Raw genomic sequence first — 15,096 nt, forward strand, 5'->3', positions numbered from 1 at the left:
AACAGCAGAAGCAGTCAAGTAAACGTGAATACGAGAAACAAGGACCAAGTTGCTTTAACTGTGGAAAAGTTGGCCATCTAAAGAAGGATTGCTTTAGATGCTTTATATGCAAAAGGAAAGGCCACACTAGCAAAAACTGTTTTAAAAATAACAAAAGAAGCAACAATAGAGACAACCAGGAACCTAGAAACCAAAATCGGGATCACAGCGGAATTGGTCTATTAGGAAGTACCTCAGCGATACAAACGGCAAACGCTGATGTTTGGATAATCGACTCAGGAGCTACGGATCACATGACAGGACGACGGGAATGGTTCAGCGTTTTCGAAGAATTCGATAACACGGTGAAAATAGAGATCGGCGATGGTCCGTTCATGGATGCGTGCGGCAAAGGAAAAATCAGAGTAGAGACTTTTGTGGACGGCAAATGGGTAACATGTACAATGAACGATGTTCTATACGTACCAGGTATGAAAAGAAATCTGTTTTCGATTAGATCTGTCGCAAGAAGAGGCATAGATTTTTGTATTTCAAAGGAAGGGACCAATTGCATATTTTTACAAAATCAGAAAATAATAGCAAGAGGTTCTGTTATCGGAAATTTGTATAAAGTAGATATGCGAGTTATCATACCGTCAGTTTGTAATTTTAGCAATAGAGCGGAGTCAAACGCGGACACATTGCAGTTATGGCACGAACGGCTATGTCATCAGAACATCAGACATGTTAAAGAATTCTTAAAGAATTCAAATATGAAAGTTGTAGAGGACAATAACTTTTTCTGTGAAGGTTGCGCGTACGGGAAACAGCATAGATCGAGTTTTCACGAGAAAATCAATCGGGCGACTAAACCTCGCGAAATTATTTATACGGATGTATGTGGACCTATGAAAGTCGAGTCATTAGGCAAGAAACTGTATTTTCTGACATTTAAAGATGATTTTTCAAAATTCACAAAGATTTACTTCTTACGACGTAAGTCAGAAGTAATTGAAAAACTAAAAACCTTTTGCCTAGAAGTTGAAAATCAATTTAAGGATAAAATTAAAGAAATTCATAGTGATGGAGGGAAAGAATTCCAAAATAAAGAAGTCAAAGAATTTTTAAGAAGTCAGGGAATTAGACACACGATTAACGTCCCATACACTCCTGAACAGAATGGTGTCGCAGAAAGGGAAAATAGAACAATAGTAGAGGCAGGTCGGTCGATGCTATATTCGAAACCAAATCTACCGCTGTTCTTATGGGCCGAAGCCATGAACACAGCAGTACATGTCATAAATAAGACGAGGCCGACAAGACAAGATAAGAAAACACCATATGAACTGTGGTACGGGAAACCGCCGAATTTAGAAAAGTTTAGGGTTTTCGGTACTGAGTGCTTTGCTCACATACCTGCGGAGAAAAGGACAAAACTTGACAAAAAGGCTAACAAAGGATATTTGGTAGGCTATTAGATGACGGACGAGGGTATCGAGTGTACGTGCCAACAGTAAAAAATGTAATATTAAGCCGTGACGTAATATTTAAGCCTGAACTAGAAAATGCGAAATTCGTAAAATTAAGTTTACCGAAAATTGTCGAGCGCGAAGATGTGAGTGCGCAGAGCGATAGAGCATGTACGTATGAAAGTGCAGAGAGTGAACATGAAAAACAACCTCATGGAACTAGCGACAATATGAGACAATTGAGAGATAGAGATAAGATCAAACGAACCGATTTTTATGGTTACCCAGTAACGTACGTGGCGGAAAAATTACCGGTGGATTTTAACGAAGCGATGAGATCCGAAAAGAAAGAGTTATGGGAAACAGCTATGAATGATGAAATGAAATCGCACCATGAAAATAAGACGTGGATATTTGTAGAAAAACCTAAAGATCAGAAGGTACTTAGCAATAGGTGGGTTTTAACGATAAAGCTAAATCCGGACAACTCGGAACGATACAAAGCGCGACTTGTAATAAGAGGGTGTTCACAGAAAGAAGGCATAGATTATAAGGAAACATATAGTCCCGTTGCTCGGTTTGACACAATTAGATTAATGCTCAGTATTGCAGCCAAAAATAATTTACACCTCGGACAGTTCGACATTAAAACCGCATTCTTATATGGAAGTCTGAAAGAAGATATTTATATGAAACAACCTAAAGGTTATGATGATGGTACAAATCGGGTTTGTAAATTGCTAAAAAGCCTATATGGCTTAAAGCAGTCTCCAAGATGTTGGACGGAACGTTTCACAAAATTTATCTCGAACTTAAAATTTTATCAGAGTAACGCAGATCCTTGTTTTTATATTTATACAGAAGACGACAAATTAATGTTGATGACCATATACGTAGACGATGGACTGGTAGCAGCTTCAGACGAATCTTTAATTGATAAATTCTTCGATGATTTAAATAAAGAATTCAAAATTACGAGTTCGAAAGAAGTAAAGAGTTTTCTTGGACTTGAAATTAATAGATTAGAAGATGGTTCAATATTCATTCATCAGAGTAGGTATATCGAAAACATATTGGAAAAATTTAATATGAATGAGGCAAACAGTGTTTCTACACCTATCGAGACTAATTGGAACGAAAGTAACATAGGCGATAATGATTGTAACGCACCATACAGAGAAGCCGTAGGGAACTTAATGTTTTTACAAACCGTAAGTAGGCCAGATATTAGTTTTGCAATAAATATAGCGGCGAGACACTTAGAGAATCCAAACCAGTATCAATGGAAATTAGTCAAACGAATTTTGCGCTACATAAAAGGGACCGCAGACATGGGACTCTTATATACAAAAGCAGGCAGTCTCGAAACCTTTAGCGACGCTGACTATGCAGGCGACAAAGAAACAAAAAAGTCGACATCAGGCGTTGTATGTAAGTATGCGAATGCGGCCATCACATGGCAATGTAAGCGACAACAATGTATAGCTTTATCTACGACCGAAGCTGAATATGTCAGTGCAGCCTCAGGAGCGAAAGAAATTATGTGGCTAAAGAAAATATTTCTTGAATGTAAATTAGAGATCCTTAAGTATATGCTATGTGTAGACAATACTAGTGCCGTGAAATTAATTAAGAATCCAGAATTCCATCAAAGAAGTAAGCATATTGACGTAAGATATCATTTTTTGCGAGATTTATACAATAGAGGCGAAATTGATATAACGTATGTAACAAGCGAAGAGCAATTGGCGGATATATGTACAAAGGCATTGCCAAAACCGAGATTTGAATATTTAAGGAAAAAGTTAGGTTTGAAAAGTAAAAAAGATATTAAGATGTAATTGTTTGTAAACATGTAGAGTTTTTAGGGAGGGTGTCGAAGTGATTATTACTTCTCAAACAAAAAGAGGAAAAACTCTACATGATCTGTTTAGTCTTCTAGTTTTTTTTTTTTTGTGTAATAAATTAATTTGTATGGAAAAGAGAAAGGCGGCTGGCAAATGTACTTGAGAAGGCATTGACAAATTAATTTTCAGATATTTACGACAAGAGTTAGAAAATATTAAGAGATAATTTGTAAATTTGAGATAATTGTTTGTAGGGATGTAGAGTTTTAGGGAGGGTGTTGAAGTTCACTTCTAAGAAAACTCTACATCTGGTCTTTTTTAGTTTTCTCAAGCACTGAAGCCATCGACAGCGTGTAGACAAAAGACTGCGACGAAGTCAGGCCATAAACAGTAGACAGGCGACGTTGGCTTCGGGGTTTTTCAGTTATTAGGTAACACAGCTAGCGTGCGGATCTGGACCAGCTCAAATTGTATTTTTACTTATTACACTTCTATTTAAATATATTTTCTACCTTACAATTTATCCACGTGTTTTCTCTGTTTACACACCGAATAACCTCAACAGCACGTGTGTTGTAAAATTTGTAGGTAATACCTTTAGCATGATGGTTATGTCAATTAAGAAATGTACTAAAAATACATATATATATGAAGTAAAGGCTTTCGCATAGTCTATCACAGTGTCATTCAGCAGGTCCTTAACTGGGCAGGAGTACCTGTCAATGTCTATGGGGAGACCCGTGGGATATAGGGTCATGAACCATAAACATGCATGTTACTTATTGTTCATTATTAGCTGCTTGGAATATAATTCTCCTCATTAGACGAGTGATTATTACTACATATATCAAGGCAAACATTTATACATATACATTTATGCACGGGAAATTCTAATACATTGCCTGTAAGGACAGTAACCGAATGGCACTCAGTCATTCTATTAAATGACAAAAATTTCTTTTACTCTGTGTTTAGGCTATGGTAATACACAGAAAGTCGAATTGAGTTCTCTTTTAGAATCAGAAGGTTTGCAAAGTCAAATAGCACAACAAAAGAAAGCTTTGGAAGAGAAATTCAATGAAGAGAACGATGAGACTTGTGAGACTAATTTTTCTACAAATGTAAATTCGAAAAAATATAATGTAGAAAAAATGGATTGTGACTCTGAAGAAGCAAATGCGTATAAACATCACTTCATACCGGGACCATCTTTCAATTCGATGACTGATATAATGCCACCTGCACCTCCTTTACCACCACAATTAATGGCCAAGTAAGTACAATTTAAAAATTCTAATGGAATGCTGAATACTTCTAATATTAATAAGTAATTTGGAATAAGTTTAACATTTTATTTGGAAAAAAAATACGAAATTTTAATAAAATGTACTAGATTACCAGATAATGATACAGACGCACTTTCAAGTATGTTGATGTCATGGTATATTAGTGGTTACATGGTATATTACACAGGTAATTATTTCATATAAGTATTTTATTGTATATTAAATTTTCAATGGACTATGTTATTTCTTTTGTAGGTTATTACCATGGTTTGAAACAAGCAAGAAACAATCAAGAGAACAGGAAGAACTGTTGATTATATCAATTTTTTCAATAACAATATAACAATAATATAAGATATAATAAAATATAAAACTCATTGTATTTATTTACTTCAATTATTTGAAATAAAGAACAGCTTTATTTTCATATAAGACTTTAAGACTTTTTTAAAAATAATTACTAAGATAAGAAAACATAAAAAACATATTTTTGATAAAATACACTCACATATATATGTCGGGTTATCATTAGGATTTAAGGCGCGTAATGATCCTTCGTTTGAATTAGCCATTGTTTTACGAAACAGAGAATATATTTACGCGAATAAACAAGGTTTTACAAAATATTATGAATAATGAGTTTAATAAATAATAAGATTAACAAACGATAAGTTTAACTAATAATTAGATTAAAGATTAATAAGTTTAACGAACAATAAGAGGAACGAATAATATGTCTTACGAATAATGAATTTAACGTATAATGAGATTAACGATTGATAAGTTTCACGAATAATGAATTTAATTAACGCTATTAACAATGTTCCGGGGTTCAAACGAATCCACGGTCAACAGGATAACTCTTTACTATGTGTAGAATAATTTTAAACACAAACTACAATTGCTGAGACACTCGGTAAATTGCTCGATGTATCACTTTCCAAGGTGATCACACGAATGAATATCTGATGAAAATCTTTTTCGCTATACGATTGCATTTGTTTGTTATATGCTCGCTGGAAACATCGAGAAGGTTCCAATCGTTGTTGCTAGGCAATTTCTGTCAAAAGTTTGTTGTATACTCTTTGGAAACATCGAGAAAGATTCAAACGCCGTTACTAGGCAGTTTCTGTCTGGAGATTGATTCCTAATACAACGTGTGTCCCATTATATCGACATCTCTAAAGTACAATTCTATGTGATTTCTAGGGAGAACAATACAACCGATCCACACCTTCGTCAGGCAAAACGTTTATCCCGTGACCGTGGCTACGTTCGGCGACCAGTTGTCACCTCGAACCCACTTTCGCTTTCACAAATATCAAACAATTACAAATGACAATTGCTTAATTACAGTTATGATAAAATCTAGGCTAAAGCATTAGAAGGCTTCCTCAAAATTGCAAAGGAAAGGCTCCGGTTTTCCTTTCATCTCCGACATATATAATACAAGGATATAATACAACCGAACATTTTAAACTTAGCCTATAGCGCGCGCGCGCACACACATGCACACACATACGAATGATTTCTCGAACGATAATCCATTTATTTATATTTTTCAATATCTGTCCTTACGATTGCGTATTTATTTGTTCCACGTATCATATTTATCTATTTGCATAACTGTAGGTGACATTTTTTTTAACAATTTTGCTAATATTTCATAACTTTTTAATTCATATTTCAAAGTGGTAACAGGTGTTTCTTTCTTTTCAAGTCTCCTCCATATCGGGCTTATTTCTAGTAGCCACGCTTGCTTACAAAGCAATTTTATATCTGCACAAGAATATCTTTCAGTACATTTTACTATGTGGTTTACAATATCTGTATTTTCTAATAAGTGGTTGCTAAGGTATAATTTGAATATACCAAGTCGAGCAACTTCATTGGGTAATGATACGTATATTTGCTTTTCGAGACGCCTGAGTAAAGCTGCATCAATGCCCCTAATAACATATTTACAATAAATATTATCGTTCTATTATACTAATAATAATGAAGGAATACTTCAAACAACACAATAACATATTTGGAATTTGGAGAAATATTACGATATTTTCTACTTAGAAAACATTGAAATAACGTGATATACGTACCAAGGGGAATTAGTTGTAGCCAGAAGAACTACATTAGAATTCTCATTAGACACTAATCCATCCAATCTAGAAAGAAGTTCTGATCTGAATCTCTTTGCAGGTTCAGACAATATACAGTCTCCTTTATTTGTGGCGATCCAGCCAATCTCGTCGATAAAAATAATTGTAGGCGAATGACTATAGGCAAGTTCAAATAAAACCTGTTCAGTTTAACAAATGTATTATTCATTAAATATTATATTCGAAATTCCTTAAATTCATTGCCTCATCACGAATATGATATCATTTCGTTTTCCAAACAACTATTCTATTTATATATAAATGACGAAAAATAAAATCAAATCTTTTTATACCTAGAATCTCTCCTTCATAGACAAAGGAACAAAGAAACTTACATAGACAAAGCAACTTACACGTATATACTTCTCGGAATCGCCTCTCCATTTGCTGACCAATGAGCTGGCAGTTATGTTAAAAAAGGTGCAATGGCATTCTGTCGCGACTGCCTTCGCTAACTTCGTTTTCCCTGTTTTGTATATTTCTTGTAAACACGTACAGAAATGAAAAGAATACGAGTATCTTACCTGTACCAGGTGGGCCGTACAGCAAAATACCTTTCCAGGGGGAAAACGGGCCATCAAAAAAGATAGGATACTTAAGGGGATACACAACGGCCTCCTTAACAGCGGTTTTACATTCCTCTAGGCCTATAACGTCATCCCAATGTACATTTAATTTGTTTACTATGATCTCCTGTGACGATACAAAGATAAAATGGCGTCTTCTCTATATTAAGTAAGTGTTACGTAATTTGATATTTGAAGCGTTACTGAAATCACGTCATCGTCGATATACGTTGGACGGTTTATCGACGGGAATTTTATCGTTTAAAAGCTTTACGATACGTATATTAATCGAAAATAACTTACGCATGAGATGTCCTCAGCAATCTTTCGTAATTCCGGATTATCTGAATAAAGCTTTTCAACGCATTTCAATATCTTCGATTGCATGGATTGTTCCATTGGGACGTTAAATAGCTCTTCTGATGAACGTCCATCATTCTCATTGGGGAATATTGACGTCACTGTCATTGCGAGATTAATATGATTCGTATTGTCATCAGTTATCTTCTGCTGTAGATTCGTCTCTTTCACAGGCTCACTTCTCGCTTGTTTACTAACAGATTTGGCTTTTGTCTCAATACTTCTACAAACACTGGATCATATTGTAATACGATACGTTGAATACGATACGTTGAATACGTTGAATACCGTTTAATATCGTTAAATAATTTAAATTCTTACGTTTTGCTTGCATTTGTCACTTCCCTCGTCATTTCCCTTCCAGTTATTTTCTTACACAATATGGGATATTTTTGAAATTTCATCTTGTAATAATTTTCATACTCTGCAACGATAATTTCCAAATCGATGTTGTCGCAAACCCGATGTTCGGGAGATAGACGAGCTTCCCGGAATAATACATCGCTAACGTCTATATACATAAAAAAATGTAGTTTTTAATTAATTATAGTTTTTAACTAATTAAAAATATTTTTCGCAATGACTGAACACTATAAGATAACCATCAAACAACTGTTTTATCTCTAGGTAAGACAGGCAAAAGAATGTATTTACTATATAAATCCTCGAAGATAATTTCTTGTCTTCTGCTTTTTAATTTCCAATTTTTAGATGGATAAGAATAATTTGAATTTATACTTCATATATTTGTTTATAACTAGTTAATCTACATAATCGATTGAGTTATTCTTAACTACTGAATTACCGATGTCGAATTTTCAAATTTGGTTTCGCCTTCTCTCTCCATGATGTCCACTGATTTCTATTTCGATTGGTCACTGACACTATTCAAAAGAATTGGAACTAGGAATATATTTTAATTATAATATACTCACCCATTGTGTTCCAAATAATCACATACAAGGTGTAATATGTTCCGATGACGTTCCGAAATACGACTCTCCTCCTAATATAATTATTTTTTCATTACAATAATATAAGGTTTTTCATGTAATTTTTTGTTACATTTGCGAATTCAACGAGTTACACATGATTTTTCATGAAACACGAACGTTAAAAATATTTGATACAGCCTAATTATAAAAATTGTTAGAAGCAAAAGTCATAGATACTATGTGCGAGTATCGCATGAAACGAACAGCTATTAAGAGAACTGCAGCAATATTACAAATCAAATAACAAAACACACTCGTCTGTGACGTGGAAATTCTAAAATCTAAAATCTAGAATATTCCTTACCTTTTTTCGCAGATTATAAAATATCTTATTCATACTACCTTGCATCGATAAATCACCGTTCATAGTGACACTTTCAAATCGCCTATCGTTTCTCAATGCATACGAGAATTTCCGTTTATTGCTTTAAAAACAACCCGTCCATTGCGTTTCTCTTAAAAAATTCTTTCAACTCTGTTGAAAACCGAGCATCAAACAAGAGACAAACGATTTGTTGTCATGGAAATGTTTGGTTCACACATAAGCAACGCACAAATATAATGATAGAATAGCTGAGTGTGTGTACTGTATAGTAAGATGGATGCAACATGGAAATAGAAAGAGAACACCATGTATAGATACTTCCTGTCCTTGTTTAATCAGGCATGCACACTAGTGGACACTGACGCTGCTCGTATACCGCTGTTACATATTTCCTGTACAAGTGCGCGTCATTAGACAAGGACGGAACATCCTCTCTCTACTTCTCTATCGCGTTTTTAGTTCGCTCACGAGCTCTGTACTTATATCTATTACATTTCCACCATAAGCAGCGGCCGTGCAGTGACTTACAAAAGTTCCGAACGGTTCCATCCTGGGCGGACGGTTAATTGCGTTCGGTACTTCGAGGCAGGAAGGTGAGTACAGAATCGCTCCTCTTAGTACTCTTATTAGAAGTGTTATCATCGAATATAAGTTTTTTCAATAAATTCTTATCGTTTTACAATCTTTCTAGAATACAATGACGTCAGCAATCGATCATTTTCGCGAATTTATTGTAAAATAATTGGGGGAATATCTGGAGTTCTTTATCGGTTTCGACTGTAAAATCAGCAACTATTCGAATTTTTCATTCATAATTGTGACATTTTCGACTCTTCCGTTCCCAAGACCCTCTTGAGAGATTTTTGGCACGTTCCATCACCCTTGTTAAACGAGTGCACATTGGTGGATATATTGATTTTAAAAACCAATACGTGAACGAGGTTTATTATCTCACTGGGACAAAGAAATCCGTTTTATTCGCGAATTTTCCGTGTTTCTTCTTAATTTTCGTGAGTGTCTGGCGCGGAGCATTATTTGAATGAACTTTTCATCGTTCAGATTATATTTCGTTTAAAAAGATTGAAATTGATGTCGAGAAGAAATGAAACAAGGTGCTCGGGCATTCTTTCGTTTCCCGGGGAAAGAGAAATATGAAAAAAAACGGTCGTTCTTCCTTCTGCCATTTTCGTCCATTACCAAAATGGCATGACCCAAGTGTCCCGGGCCGTGAATCAATCAAGCGAATTTTGAATAATTTTTGAATAATATCCAGTTAATAATTTGTGAAACAAATTAATTTCATTTTATTGTTGGAAACAAATTAGTTGGATTTTTCTTTCTTTAGCAGTTTTTGCCAGAGTTGACCTGACGTGCTACTTCAGTTTCCATCTTCGCTTCTTGAAACTTCCAACGTCCTTGGTGTTGGAGTCTCCTTGCCCAGGTGAGTACATAGCTTCTAGATACTCGTCGCTGTTCATCCTTACGAGCCTCTCGAGCTTTAGTTGTCAATTGTTATCGTTAAAGGAAGAGAAGCTCGCGACAGATGTTATCAAACAAATCGTTTATTCTCGAAAAGTTCGAACTTGTTCGTTGCGTTTGAATATATATGGACGGACGCCATTTTTCATGACATCATCATGATTTGTCATGTCGTGAGTATAGCTTCTGACTACCATATGTTTGTGATTTATGTGAAATTTGACCACTATACCGTGATAGAATAATATTTCCAATGAATTATAAATATTTTACATTGTGAATTATAAATATTTGTTACAAATTATATCGTACTTGAGATGAAAATGAACCATATATCTGCTTATGGAATATGAGGTAGTAAATCATTCGAAACATAATAACGATTAATTAAGCACATATACAATAACGTTTACGAATGAATATTGCGAATTATTGTATGGCTTTAATGCGGTATTTAATGTTTTGATTGCGGTCTTTGAAATGGTATCATAGGTGCTGATATAATATCGCGCGAAAAAGGAAAGACCAGTGGTTAATATTGCAGGTGCACCAGTGCGTTGCGCTCGTCGAGGGTGGTTTTGACGCTGGTGCCGAGGAAAGGCGCAGAACGTGTTCGATCGACCCGCGAACGTAGCCTGTGCTCATACTGCGACAGAGTTCGTTTCAGTTAGGCTCAGTCGCTGTTTGTCCGTCGACAGCGTATAGTCGCGTCGGCCTACGATTCCTTTTTTCTTCTTGTTTCTTGCGAACTCTCTCGCAACAGCCGTTCTATACGTACGCCGCCAGTATATCGCGTGATCATCGTTCCCGTTGCTCCCCTTACCCTCTCACGTCCTTCGAAGAAGACCTCCCTTTGGTTTTTCCTTGTTTGGAGGGAATTCATCGCTCGGACACATGGACTGCGAAGTACGAGGGTATTCCAATTTTTTAATATATAAATTTAGTTTCCTCTATGGTGTTAGAGAACATAACGCGAGCATTTTATGATATAACGAATATATTCGTATATATTTTAGTTTATTCATTCGTCAAATTTCCCTAGTAGGCCGGCCTGCAGCTCACATGCAGCACTTAGTAAAAATTTGTTTTGTTAGAGGTTGGCCATTCTTCTTGCTATAAAAATATCGTGAAGTCATATCATATGATAAAGCACCTTCTGAAAGCTAGATGCTCGATAACGAGCCTAATGATTCTCGGTAGTTTGTAATGTCAAGCTTTGAATTGGCGAGATCGCTTTGCTGTCAAACCGCCGTCCAGCGGCGACCACATTCTTTAACCACGTTCAAGGGGTATATCACGCTACAGAAACCATCAAAGGGTTTGCAAGTTAGTTGCCTTTTAGAAGTGGGGCAGTTGGTTGTTACATGTCATCCGTAGTTGCTGGCTGTTCTCCTTAGTCGCCATACATCGTAGAGACGACGGTTATAGTCGCCAGTTGTCCTTGCTAATGGTTGCTTGTTGTCGCTAGTTAGTTCTCGTTATCGTTATGTATTCCATCAATCACGCGAAATTTAACGTATGGGATTTTATTCTTCTTTATTCTTTCTGTAGGGAGATTTTTTAAGACGAGGAAAATATAGAATATTTCAAGACGACGGTAAGGTTTGAATTTAAGTAACTATTTTATGATACAACAAAGTGGAAAAACGATTTAATTTTATAAAGTTTAAGGTAATTTTTTAAAAAACTTCGAATTTAAAAGATTCAAATAGATATCTTAAACGTAATTAAACCCTCCATATCGTAAGAAATTAAATGAAATTGCGCAAGAAAGTTAATACATTTAATGTATTATTTTAAACATTTATTTAAAAACATTTATTTAAAATTTAAGTGTAGGCGTTGACGCGCGCGCGCCATTCGAAGCATTTGTCAGTTCGTTACATCTGCGGTAAAAGTTGTAACTACGAAGAAGCTTAACATATGGTGCGTCTCAAGACGACAGTAAAAAGTATTAAGAGATTTTTCGAGATTTTTTCTTTTAAGTTTCCAAGTACTTTTTCTATTTAACTTCTTTTTTTTGCATTTTCTCACAATATTCGATAAATAGAGACGAAATATGACAGTTCTTAGTTCGGGGATTTATTGGTTCGAAAGTTACTTCAAAAGTGTTTCTGGAGTTTGTGCGGTTAATACTTTTAAACTACTGAGTACGACTTATTCCGTATGGCTGGACAAATCTTTGTTGATACTGTAAGCGTAACTGGTCCGGATATTGTCTTGTGGAGATAGAAAAATACACGAAGTATTGATTGAACTACATATTTTTTTAATTCTTTTTTAATTCTTTTAGTTCTTCATATATTGATAATAGAACGATATTCCGCTACTTTGAGCACAATATAGTAATGTTTAAATAAATAATAAAATTTACGCATTTCGTCTTCATGCGTCGATAAGAAAATGCAAAAAAAGTTAAATAAAGATGATGCGTAGATGCGAAGTTTAGTCAGCAATAATATTTAAAACCTCTAAAATATATAGTACACATTTATTTGCAAATAAGCTCAATGAAATTAAACTGTAACTGTGTTTCCAATAATGTCTTCGATGTATTGCTCGCCATTATGTCGGATTAACAACTCTAAGTGATCGACCTTAATCACTAAATGGCGGCCGTGATTCAGTGGTATAGCTTTACATATGACGGACATCGCAGGCGCTTATAAGACGTCTGTTGTGAAACGTTTCCAATAGCACCGTTTATGTGATAGTGGAATCTGAATATATATATATATCGCTGAAATATATATCGCTTATCACTTGAGTCTGACACGATCGTTTTTAAATAGAATCACAATTTTTTATTCTTTACAAAATCAGTCTATAAAGATTATGTGCAAATAAAATAGATAAATAGATAAATGGTTGTACAAACTTATAAAACAGATATTACAAGTATATCTAAATAAATGATATATTTATAAATTGTAATATTTGATCTAAAGTTTAAATAAATAAAAGAGATACTCGTGACTTACAATAAAAGTATTTTTTTTCAATTTTTAAACAAAGCAAAAGTGGATAACAATTTTTCAAAATGTAAAAATCAACACAATGGTTGGTTTCTTTAATTAATCAATAACGTTTAAAGTTAATTAATGTCCAGAGTGGTTTGTACATTTTGTATTTCGCCGTATTTCAACGTTCGATATGTAAATAGAACTTGATGCCTGAAATATCGAAAAAATAATTAAATCCGATCGTTCTGTCGAATTTGCAAATTGTATACTCGTGTAAAATCGAGTGCGCTTGTGTATGCTGATACGAAATGTGGTAGTATATTTTTCTTTTTTCGATTATCGTTATCACTTTTTGTGTGGAAAAATTAATTCCGTGAAATGGAAGTGCAATCAATACGGTTTATCACGAAATAATAGCACAACGACGGTACATATTGGTATTGACGTCAGCTTCACAAAATTTCTCGAGTATCGCGGTCGACTATTTGGGTTAAGAATTCATTTTCAAGGTTCTACAAGCACGAGTATCTTATGGATATGAAATTTTCAGTGTACATTTTAATAACCATATTTCATATTGCATGCTGCGGTCCAAGAAAAATCCGCAGTTAATATTCTGCTAATCCCTGCTGCTTTTAAAGACCATAAGTAAGGTCCGTAAGGTCGTCCGTAAGGTTTAAAAGATTTCGAGTAGATTTGTATTACGTATTTTATCTTCTAATTTTTAAAGAGAGGGTCGTGTTTAATTAATTGAAAATGACGAAACTGTAATGGGACATTATTATCAAATATTAAACGTGGTTCCATTGGGTACTTTTATGGTCTTTGCGAGATATATATGCATTATATGTTGCTATTAGCAACGCGTAGCGATGAACGATGGAGAGCAGTACCTTCGTTATCTCGTCTCGGCTGTGTACATATCAGTAATGCACAGTACTCGTACTAAATATCTTACAAATTCCATACAGATTTTCAGATTAGTTTCGAATAATACCAACACGACCATGATAGTCACAGTACAGTATTAAATAGTGCCACTATGCATAATACACTCCTAAAATGTTTCTACAAATATATTTGTCCGAATATTTTTGTCAGCTACTATATCCTAACCAGGATTTATTAAACAATATATAGATTTAAAAAAGAATATATAACGACATTACTTGTTTAGGCTAGATTGGTTTAACTTGTATAGTTTTAATAACTGTGTAAGATCAAACAAGAACTTATCGTTAGTTTGGCGAGATTTGATTACACGAAGCAACATAATTGCTTTGAAACTCAGGACAGAAAACAATGTCAACCGGTAGACGCGTTTGTCTGGTGAACGTGTAACGCGTGAATAATAGATAGCGACAATCACGCGAACGCTAGTTACAGCTGACTTGGCTTACATTGTAGCATTCAAACTAGAGTATACGAGCCGTAAGCGCTATTGAAAGTTCAAAGGCCGACTAGTGAGCTTCATCCTATCTCATTTTTTAATCAGGCGATGGATCGACGAATCGTATTGATTTCGAGGATTATTATAGTTCTGTGGCAATTTTAAAGCGTGGTTTGTCTAATCTTGTCTCGTTAGCTACAGACTCTTTGGCGAGCAGCCTGAAACTTGATCCAGTTTCGAGAAAATGAAAAATTCGTTTCTTCTCTTTGCTTCCCTGT

The 15,096-nt window shown here is 34.9% G+C and overlaps 3 protein-coding genes and 1 long non-coding RNA gene across 4 annotated transcripts in view; 3 read left to right on the forward strand and 1 right to left on the reverse strand.

The window, feature by feature from the left end:
• Window positions 1-3,732: 3,732 nt before the first annotated feature.
• LOC126875811 (survival motor neuron protein-like) lies at window positions 3,733-5,013 on the forward strand (the record flags this gene model as incomplete). Its single annotated transcript, XM_050638737.1, has 4 exons — window positions 3,733-3,883; window positions 4,271-4,568; window positions 4,689-4,768; window positions 4,837-5,013. Coding segments are annotated over 4 exons (588 nt in total), but the record flags the coding sequence as incomplete, so codon positions are not given.
• A 2,278-nt stretch (window positions 5,014-7,291) lies between these two features.
• The window catches only part of LOC126875780 (katanin p60 ATPase-containing subunit A-like 2), a 292,008-nt gene continuing 284,203 nt past the window's right edge, over window positions 7,292-15,096 (forward strand). Inside the window, exon 1 of the mRNA XM_050638657.1 lies at window positions 7,292-7,475. Within this exon, the coding sequence (XP_050494614.1) occupies window positions 7,426-7,475 (50 nt within the window). The 5' untranslated portion in view covers window positions 7,292-7,425. The remainder of the gene's footprint in view (window positions 7,476-15,096) is intronic.
• Window positions 7,366-9,048, reverse strand: LOC126875789 (katanin p60 ATPase-containing subunit A-like 2). The gene is made up of 3 exons (XM_050638681.1): window positions 7,988-9,048; window positions 7,610-7,898; window positions 7,366-7,509 (listed from the first exon to the last, which is right to left on the reverse strand). Exons 1-3 carry the CDS (start codon window positions 8,185-8,187, stop codon window positions 7,507-7,509), a joined length of 492 nt encoding a protein of 163 aa, XP_050494638.1. The 5' UTR covers window positions 8,188-9,048; the 3' UTR covers window positions 7,366-7,506.
• LOC126875824 (uncharacterized) lies at window positions 9,586-12,026 on the forward strand. The gene is made up of 2 exons (XR_007693693.1): window positions 9,586-10,427; window positions 10,511-12,026. It is a non-coding gene; the product is annotated as an uncharacterized LOC126875824 (long non-coding RNA).

The sequence above is a fragment of the Bombus huntii genome, unplaced genomic scaffold, assembly GCF_024542735.1.
Source record: "Bombus huntii isolate Logan2020A unplaced genomic scaffold, iyBomHunt1.1 ctg00000058.1, whole genome shotgun sequence".
Taxonomy (NCBI): Eukaryota; Metazoa; Arthropoda; class Insecta; order Hymenoptera; family Apidae; genus Bombus; species Bombus huntii.